At 33.8% G+C, this 10,466-nt stretch overlaps 1 protein-coding gene across 1 annotated transcript in view; it reads left to right on the plus strand.

Annotated features, from left to right (window-relative positions):
* Positions 1–10,466, plus strand: part of WDR72 (WD repeat domain 72) — a gene marked incomplete at its 3' end in the record, with an annotated part of 55,534 nt that overhangs the window by 6,210 nt on the left and 38,858 nt on the right. The window contains exons 2-3 of the mRNA XM_008586639.1: positions 3,574–3,680; positions 9,559–9,637. Coding sequence (XP_008584861.1) covers positions 3,574–3,680; positions 9,559–9,637 — 186 coding nt within the window. The remainder of the gene's footprint in view (positions 1–3,573; positions 3,681–9,558; positions 9,638–10,466) is intronic.

Genomic DNA, 10,466 nt, shown 5'->3' on the forward strand with positions numbered 1-10,466 from the left:
TCCTCATTGATATGATGGGGTTATCATCTACATATATGTTTGCATAGTTCCAAAAAAGCCATAATAGATCTTAATTCATTTGGACAATAGATTTTTATTACCCACAAAACATTTTATAGTCATTCATGTTAAATTTTTGGTTCATTATTGACAACTCCTTCTCCATTTGAAGAGATCATACACGTTTTCTGTTTTGTAGTTTAATTTTCATAATCTTGTTTTACAAACTAATGAGGCATGTACTTCTTTCACACATGAGGTAATGGAAGAATTAGCCCTTAGTGTCATGTTTTTTGAATTCTCGTATAGGAGAAAAACATTGGCATTTTAAATAATCATATAGTTACAGTTTTGTTTTTAATGTAGAAAAGTTCATTTTACTATTTCTGGAATAGGGAGCCAAAAGAGGTATTTTTAAAAAAATTTTGACAGACTTCATTTTTTAGAGCAGTTCTAGGTTCACAGCAAAACTGAGTGGAAGGTACAGAGAGTTCCCATATGCCTCTGTCCCCACACACGCACAGTCTCCCCATCATCCACATCCCACACTAGAGTGGTATATTTGTTACAGTCCATGAACCTACACATCATTATCACCAAAGTTCATAGTTTACATTAGGGTTAGTTCATTCTTGTTGTTGTACATTCTGTGGATTTTGAAAAATGTATAGTGACATGTATCCAGCATTACAGTATCACACAGAATAGTTTTACAGCCCTAAAAATTCTCTGTGCCCCGCCTGTTCATCTCCACACCCACCACCCTGCCCCTGCTGACAACCACTGGTGTTCTTACTATCTCCTTCTTTAGAATGTCATATAGTTGGAATCATACAGCATGTAGTGTTTTTTCAGATTGGCTTGTTCCCCTTAGTAATACGTATTTAAGGTTTCTCCATGTCTTCATGGCTTGATAGCTCATTTCTTTGCAGCACTGAGTAATATTTCCTTGTCTAGATGTACCACAATTTATTTACCCATTCACCTACTGAAGAACATCTTTGGTTGCTTCCACATTTTAGCAATTATGTACTCATATTATGCTGCCATAAACACTTGTGTACAGGTTTTTGTGTGGACGCAACTTTTCAACTCATTTGGTAAATACCAATGAGCCACAATTCGTGGATTGTATGATAAGAGTATGTGTAGTTTCATAAGAAACTGCTAAACACTTCCAAAGAGGCTTTATCATTTCACATTCCAACCAGCATCAAATCAGAGATTCTGTAGCTCCACATCCTTGCCTGCATTAAGTGTTGTCAATGTTCTGGATTTTGGTCCTTCTAATATGTCTATAGTGGTATCTCATTGTTGTTTTAATTGCATTTCCCTTACGACATATGATGTTGCCTTGGTTTGAATGTCCCCCCAAAACTTAATCCCCGCTGTAACTGTTGAGGGTGGGAAATCCAACTTTGGTAATTGATAGCTGGGGCCTTGAAGAGGACATTATAAGACCATGACATAGTGAATGGATTAATAATGGTGGTCAGAGGCATGGTTCTGAGAGCTTTAAAAGAAGAGCACATGAGAGGTTAGTCTGTCTCTGCTCTACCATTTTCTGCCATCTGAGACCCTTAAGTCACTGTCACCACCACCAAGACCTTCACCTCTGGACTTTGGACTTCCTACCCTCTCAAACTGTAAGCAATAAATTTATTTTCTTTATAAAGTACCCAGGTCCAGGTATTTTGTTATTAGCAACAGAAACTGACTAATACAAATGTGGATCATCTTTTTATATGTTCATTTGCCATCGTCTTTGGTGAGGTGTCTGCTCAGCCATTTTGACTACTTTGTAATAAAGTTTTTCATTTTCTTATTGTTCAGTTTTAAGAGTTCTCTGTATATTTTGGATAATAGTTCTTTATCAGATATGTGTTTTGCAAATATTTCTCCCAGTCTGTTGCTTATCTTCTCATTTCCTTGACTTTTTCTTTATTTTTATATAAATAAGAAATGTGTTTATTTTAGAAATTTTAGTTAGTTTTAAAAGTGAAGTTGGTGCCTAAAAAGTCCTCCATGATAACTGGTCTGATGTTTCATCCATGAATAATGGAATTTCAGTTCTTTGCTTTTTCAGCTTTGTTGATGTATAATTGAAAAATAAAAACTATATACGTTTAAGGTATACAATGTGATGATTTGTTATACATATACACTATGAAATGATTACCACAATCAACTTAATTAACACATTCATCTCCTCACATAGTTACCTTTTCTTTCTGTGATGAGAATACTTAAGATTTACTCTCTTAGAAAATTTCAAGTATACAATATAGTATTATTAACTATAGTCACCATGCTGTACTTTAACTTCCCCAAACTAATTCATCTTATAACTCAAAGTTTGTACTCTTTGACTACCTTCAATCCTCCCTTACCCCTAAACCCTGGCAATCATAATTCTATTCTCTGCTTCTATGAGTTTGACATTTTTAGATTCCACATACAAGTGAGATCATGCAGTGTTTGTCTTTCTGTGTCTGGCTTGTTTCACTTAACATAATGTCCTCCAGATTCATTCGTGTTGTTGTAAATGTCAGAATTTGCTTTTTATGGATGAATAATATTTTATAATGTATGTATACATTGCCAGATTTTCTTTATTCATTCGCCCATTGACAAACACTTAGGTTGTTTTCATGTCTTGGTTATTGTGAATAATGCTGCAATTAACATTGGGGTTTAGATACCTCTTCAAGATACTGATTTCATTTTTTTGGATATATACCCAGAAGTAGTATTGCTGGGCCGTATGGTAGTTCTGTTTGTAATTTTTTGAGAAAGCTCCATACTACTTTCCGTGATGGCTACCAATTTACATTCCCACAACNGTGTTGTTGTAAATGTCAGAATTTGCTTTTTATGGATGAATAATATTTTATAATGTATGTATACATTGCCAGATTTTCTTTATTCATTCGCCCATTGACAAACACTTAGGTTGTTTTCATGTCTTGGTTATTGTGAATAATGCTGCAATGAACATTGGGGTTTAGATACCTCTTCAAGATACTGATTTCATTTTTTTTGGATATATACCCAGAAGTAGTATTGCTGGGCCGTACGGTAGTTCTGTTTTTAATTTTTTGAGAAAGCTCCATACTACTTTCCGTGATGGCTACCAATTTACATTCCCACAACCAAATAAGGTATTATAATGATTGCAAAAAGGGCAATACATTCTCCTATATTATTTTGTAAACTCATTTTGAATTCTGAAATCTACGCATTAGTATGCTACTATCATTTGAGGGACATTTTTTGCATAATAAGCATCAACACTGATTTATTTGTATTCAAAACCTAGATGTTGTAAAACAGGTCTGGCAGTATCTAGGTTTCATGATGGACACCAAACCAAAACAAACAAAAAAGTGTGTACAATACAATTCCTTTATCTTTGGATTTTGATATGCCATATATCAGTTTTCCTGAAACTTATGTACAGCAAAAACATCATATAACAGGATTTCCTAATCAGAACTGTGAATACTGTAGCACGATGTTTTTATTCTGCAAACAGTTTACAGTTGTTTAAAAGCTTACTTTCATCATTTTCAGATTTCAGCTAAAGAACTCCTATTTGGTCATTCGGCTTCAGTAACATGTTTGGCAAGAGCAAGGGACTTCTCTAAACAGCCCTATGTTGTTAGTGCTGCTGAAAATGGGTAGGTAAGATGTGTGGTATTTTGTCTCTTCTCCATTCCCTTCTCTTTTTAAAAAGTATGATGGGGGCTGAAGGAAATGTTTGTGAGCAACATGTTTCTTTTACATATAGGAAAACTTAGATCTTGCATGGTTGATTAACATCTTGTGTGGTGCGATGGTCTCAAGGAAAGTAATCAGTATTATGATTTCCAATCTAGTACTCTTTTTGCTGAATTGGGACCAAGATAAACATCCCAACATGTGTATCAGACCTTGAGGGAGCCTCACAGTGTGAACAATAGCTACAAATACTTAGTATAGAATTGGAAATGGAAAAGTCTAGGTGCTTGTCTTTTCATGTATTAACTCACTTTGAGTTCTTAGGCAAACCCATGCAAGCCTTCATAGTTTTGCAAAAAATAATTTAAGAGTTACAATCTTCATGTGTACCCTAGTCTGATGCCATTATAAAACTAACAGGAAAGAACTCAATTGTGAGTGGGATGGTGGGAGCAAGAAAAGAAAGGAACATAGACAGTGATTTGGGTACAGTTTCATAGAAGTGAGGCCCTCTGATGATATAGGACTTAGCTGTAGGAAAAAACCCCACTTAGGGAAGAGCTACCTTGAACTAGACTCTGCTGATGAGTTATTTGTCAAAGTATACTATGGAACGCAGAATCAATTCAGATGCATTTGTGAATGAGGGATTGGGTTGCTGGTTGAAACAAGAGAACTTCCTCTTTTGTTTTTAAAAGAGAAATGATATGCCTCTGAATTCTGAGCACTAAAAGAATAATGAGCACGTGTCCAACTTGTATAAACAAAATAGTTTAACAAAATAGCTAGTAGAACAGATATCAAAGAGATGCCTATTCTCATAGTTTATAGTAAAGCAATAATTATTATACTAAGAGAGATTGAACTTTAGATAAATCTAAAGTTGAAATGTCCTAGTGCATTCTACACCAGGGCTGCCACAAAGCATGCTATACATGCTGAGAAACTTATTCTCAACCTAGAGAATTTGAGGGATGATGAATTTTTTTCTGGGATTACTTGGAGAGTTGAGAAAAACTTAATAGCTAAGTGAGAAATAGATCTGAAAAGTTATTGAGCTTTAGTGTTTTTTGCCCATGGTGGTCTAGCTCCAAAAAAGAAACTAAGGTTAATGGCTGTGTTCTTAATGATAGATTAATTCAGCCATATAAACCCTGTGAGTATGACTGTCTGACTAGACATTTCCTTTGCCAGGATAATTTGAATTTTCTAGAACTCTGTTCTTTTAGGATCCCCCCAAACTGAGCCTGCTTGTATAAGATTCATCTTAGACAGTACTTACACTTCAGCCACTGCATACTTACAAATTGTAACTTAATCCACTGGAAGTTATTACCCTTACTAGGCTCGGCACCATTAATCTCTAAATAACAACACATAGGATCCCCCCAAACTGAGCCTGCTTGTATAAGATTCATCTTAGACAGTACTTACACTTCAGACACTGCATACTTACAAATTGTAACTTAATCCACTGGAAGTTATTACCCTTACTAGGCTCGGCACCATTTATCTCTAAATAACAACACATTTTTAGCTTTGAGGAGTCCCAGGAAGTGGCTGTGTGCTTAGCATTTCTGCCTCCCAGATGATCAGAAGAGACCCAGAGTTGCTTCATGGATCAGATTTTTTCATTTTTCTTCCCTAAATATTATTTTATTTGTAGGCATAAATCCTCAGATTCAGATTTCCAGTGAATTCCAGAATAATGAAAAGAAATAAACACCTAGACACCTGATGTTGAAGCAACAGAATGTCAAAGGAAAAGAGAACGTCTTGAAAGTAGACAGTGAGGAAAAGCAGATTATTTACAAAAGAATGTTAATTAAATGGAGAGCTGACTTCGTAACAGTAAAATGAAGCTAGACAGCAGTGAAATACCTTCAAAATGTGGAAAGAAAATATTAGTCAACTTAGCATTGTATATCCAGCAAAAATCTTTGAAAAATTAGGATAAGATAATAAAGTTTAAGACAAACACTAAGAGTGCTCACTACCAATAGATCCTCTATAAGTAACAAAATTCTAAATGATATTCTTCAATACAAAGAAAAATGATTTTAGAAGGAAGATCTGAGATGGAAGAAGAACAATCATACAAAACCCAGCAAATTTTTAGAAAATTTAAATAAACACAGACTATAAGACATAATAATATTTATATAAGCCCACCCATACATATACACAATCCTGGTCAACCATAGCTTATAATTAGTATAATAATCAGATTCCAAGTGTTCTGGTGTTCTAGAGGTGGGTAAATATGTTGATTAACCTTAGACTTTAAGCTAGGTGCAGATGTGGACATTTCCAGAGTAGCTACTAAAAGATCACACAAAAGAAATAAAAATAAAGGAAATAGAGTGTATAACTACCAATTTTAAAAAGAAAAAAAATGTTTAATACAAAGAAAAAAATCACAGAAAAAATGAGACAAAGAGAGAGCACAAAATAAGATAGTTGAAATAAATATGAATAAGATAGTAGTCTCTATTACATGATAAAACTAAGCCTTCCAGATAAATTACAAAGATTTTCCAGAAAAAAAAAAGCATAAGGACATAGATAAGTTAAAAGTAAAAGGATGGAAGAAGATTTATCAGGTGAATATTAACCAAAATAACGTTGGTATAGCAATATTAATATTTTATATTAATAAATACATAAAGTTAATAAAACTTTAAGGCAAATAGCCTTGGCACTGTTGGAGAGGCTATTGCTAATTAATAAAAGTTTCAGTCACCAGTAGAGATAAGACCAGAGAAGTAGGCAGGCCTTGGAGGCCACTAGAACAGTCCTCCTCAAACTTGAGCGTGCATCAGAATCACCTACAGACCTTGTTAAGTACAGATTTCTGGACTCCACTCCCAGAGATACAGATTCAGTAGGAGTGGGCTTGGTCCAAGAACTTGCATTTCTAACTTATTCCTAGGCAATGCTGATACTGCTGGTCTACAGATCATATTTGAGTAGCAAGCACTCCACATTTGGGGCAATGAGAGACAGTGTGGGGGCAAAAATAATTTGGGAAACTCATTCGTGACAATGCCATTCACTGAGATAGGGAACCAAAGAGGGGAGATGCTTTTTTTTCTTGAACATGAGGAGTCATCCAGGTGGGAACATCTAATAACTAGTTACATGTTGGAAATTTGTTGGTCTAGGCTTCCAACAGCCTAATGACGAGACCTGAAGCCATGGGAATAGATAACTCACCCAGAGAGAATATGAAATGCAAGAATGTAAGAAAATTTAAGACAAAACTTTAAGGAAAGCCAGCACTTAAGAAGCAGGCAGAGGAAGAAGAGGAACCTGAAAATGCCAAAGAAAAAACAAAAATGTAATGGAAGGCAAAGGAAAAGACTGAAGAATATAATAGACTTGCAATTCGAGATGGCAAATCAAGTATTCATATTTATCTTCTCTCTCTCCAGACACTTTATTAAAATTTGAGCAAAGCAATAACAGTGTTATTAGCACATAATGAGAAATAGGAGTGTGGCCAAGAGAAAATAGTGTGTATTTCTGAAAGATGGAAAGTGTATGAAAGAATGGTGACTGATATATTTATCCATTGAATGAATTTTTATTGAAGTACTGAGATGGGGAATGTAGAGTTGAAAAAGACAAAGAGTCCTTTCTCAAGGAGTGAGATTTAACTATTTTCTAATTTTATATGTTGTAGGTATTTTTCCTCTGTTTTTCTTTTTATTAAAATAAAAAGTGTATGAATTTTAGAAATTTTGGAAATTGTTAATTTAATATTTTATGATTGAAGATGATTTTATCTGTGTACAAATTTGGGGAATAGTATTTAAAATTTAAAAGAATATGCATTTTCATAGTTAGATTTCATATCTTGTTGTTAAGTGTGTAGCTTTCACAGTTACAGCTATAATGCCAATGTTACTTTTGATACATCACTAATTTACTTTCTTTTCTAAAATGGAATTGATAGGCAGAAAATCAATTTTGTTTTATGATTTTTTTTTTCAAATTTATGATAGAAAATACAATGATAAGCAAACAAACAGGGAAAGCATTAGATTCCAAGATGGTTTAAAAAGATCAGGATCACTGGGGAAGATTTTACTGATGCTCAGGCTCCAGTCCTGGAAAGTGTGATTTAATTAGCCTGGCTCGATATCTGTATTGGGTTCCAGCCATCAGTACTTTTAAAAAGTTCCTTGAAAATTCCAATGTATAGCTAAAGTCTACAGCTATTGGTTTGGAAATAGGCTTACCTAGAAACAGGTCACCTGACCAGGAGTTCTTCAAACCCACAGTGCCAAGACCCCAACACAGAGCCATGAATTAGAATCTCTGAGGGTAGTTTTTGAAAAATTCTCTTAATCGTTTATGCACAGCTGGAGTTAAAAACCATGGTGCTGAACTCAAATCCCTGTAGAGCTAAATCTTTACATTGTTGGCTGATTAATATTCATTTTAAAAAAATCTTTAATATATATTTATTTACCTATATTATTTCCATTTCTACCTTTCTGCCAATCTTATTTTTTAGTATACACCCATGCACACACGCACACACACACACACGCAGACTCCCCACCCCCACCCCCTGCTGCTCTCTGTTTTAGTGTTACATGCCTTTTCAGGTTACCTCAAATCCTTTTTGGAATAAGGTTGAATATAAACAGAGGGGGGGAAAAATCTATGAATATTTTGTTTCTATATGTATCACATGGTCTCTCAACTTCAGTACTAATGATATTTTGGACTGGATAATTCTTTGTTGTGGGGGATGGTCCTATGCATTATAGAATGTTTAGCAGCATCCCTGGCCTCTCCCCACTAGATGCCAGTAGTGTGTTTCCAGTTGGGACAACCAAAAATATCTCCTAACATTGCCAGATATCCTTGGGAGGTGGAGAGTGGGTAGGAAGGGGAGCAAATAGCCCAATTTAAGAAACACTGACTTTGAAGATTCGGTTCCAGTGTTTGGTTAGAAAGGCTTAAAAAGTCTGTGAAAATCACCAATTGCATATAGTATTTAATATTATTAGTCCATATTTTTTGCTTCTTAATAGCAGCATCTCTCTTAATGTTTATAAAACTTTTATTTTTCTTTTATGGAAAAAATTTGCTTATGTGTTCAAACTGTGAAAATGATTATTACCAATCAATTCTGAAACAGCCATATGGTTTTTGTGAACAGAAATCATATAGATTTAAACCACTCTACACTGGATGTATTTTGTAACTGTATTTTATAACTGTATATATGTCTTTGTAACACATATGTAATCAAGTAAGAGTTTTCTAAACATTATGAGTTTTCTAAATATTAAGTGGCAAGGATGATTTCAGCCTTTTAAATCAGAAGCAAAGAAATAAACTGTATCAATGATAGACCAAATGTAGCCTCTTGGTGGCACTGTTTGTTTTTACAAAAGTGCAACCTCGGCTCCAGAAGATACAGCACTTGATGCATTATGCTTTTCAGAATATGCAGTTTAAGTTCAGTGAAATAAACTATTTTCAAGAGGATGTAGTTTCCATAGAAAGATTGTTGTACTGTCACTCTAACAGGCCATGATAGCTGTATCCCCACATTAGTTGGAGGCCAGGTTGGTCCTAAAGTAAGGTTTGCAGGCTGGCGGCAGGGTGTAATTACCAAAACAAAAAGATACAGATACAGTATGTCATTCCTGCTAATGATCACAATGGTTTTTTTTGCCTAGTAATCTGTAACAAAATGCCAAATAAACGATCAGGCTGTACTTAAGTGCAGCACTAAAGAAAAACTTTGTCGCACAAAAAGTATTCCAACCAATTGAGTGGAAATGATAGAGAATAATACAAAGTTATCTTTGCTAGGGAGATGTGTGTTTGGAATGTCACCAATGGACAGTGCGTGGAGAAGGCCACACTTCCTTACAGGCACACTGCAATCTGTGTAAGTATGCTCACTTCCTTCAGGATGTTTCTGGATTCTGCAACTCATTTGGAGCATTTGCTATACGCACATTTAAAGAAACATCTTTGGAGAATTTTTCTTTTGAACTTTTATTTTGTCATGAGGGTAGAAAATCATCAGTAATCATCTACTATTTTGGCATTTTCCTTTTTCAAAAGGTATTATTCAACCAGATTTTTCCCTTGACTCTTCATTTCTGTATCTTCCTGACAAATACATTTGAAAGATAATTTTCATATGTTTCCTTAGTGACACTCGAAATACACACACACAAAGATTCAGTTTTAATAATGTGCTATTTTGTAAAGCATGAAATTTTTTTATTTCCAATTTTAACCCTTTTTTATTTTTTGGTGGATGTGTTCTTAATTCGGAATTTGTTCTTCATGAAGAGAGAGCAAGAGGCATAGCCATAACCTTTATGATTACTTCCCAATATTTAAAACAGACTTTGGCTTTTGTAGATGAACTCTAAGCATATGCACATTAGTTGCATGATTCCAATAGCACAGACAGTGTTTTTATATATATATAAAAACATATATATATATAAAATATATATATGTATATATGTACATATATATATATATATATATATTTTATATATATATATGTTTATATATATATATAAACATATATATATATAAAATATATATATGTATATATGTACATATATATATATATATATATATTTATTTATTTATTTAATTTATTTATTTATTTAAAATATATATATGTATATATGTACATATATATATATATATATATATTTATTTATTTATTTTATTTATTTATTTTTTTATTTTAA

The sequence above is a fragment of the Galeopterus variegatus genome, unplaced genomic scaffold, assembly GCF_000696425.1.
Source record: "Galeopterus variegatus unplaced genomic scaffold, G_variegatus-3.0.2 Scaffold4061, whole genome shotgun sequence".
Taxonomy (NCBI): Eukaryota; Metazoa; Chordata; class Mammalia; order Dermoptera; family Cynocephalidae; genus Galeopterus; species Galeopterus variegatus.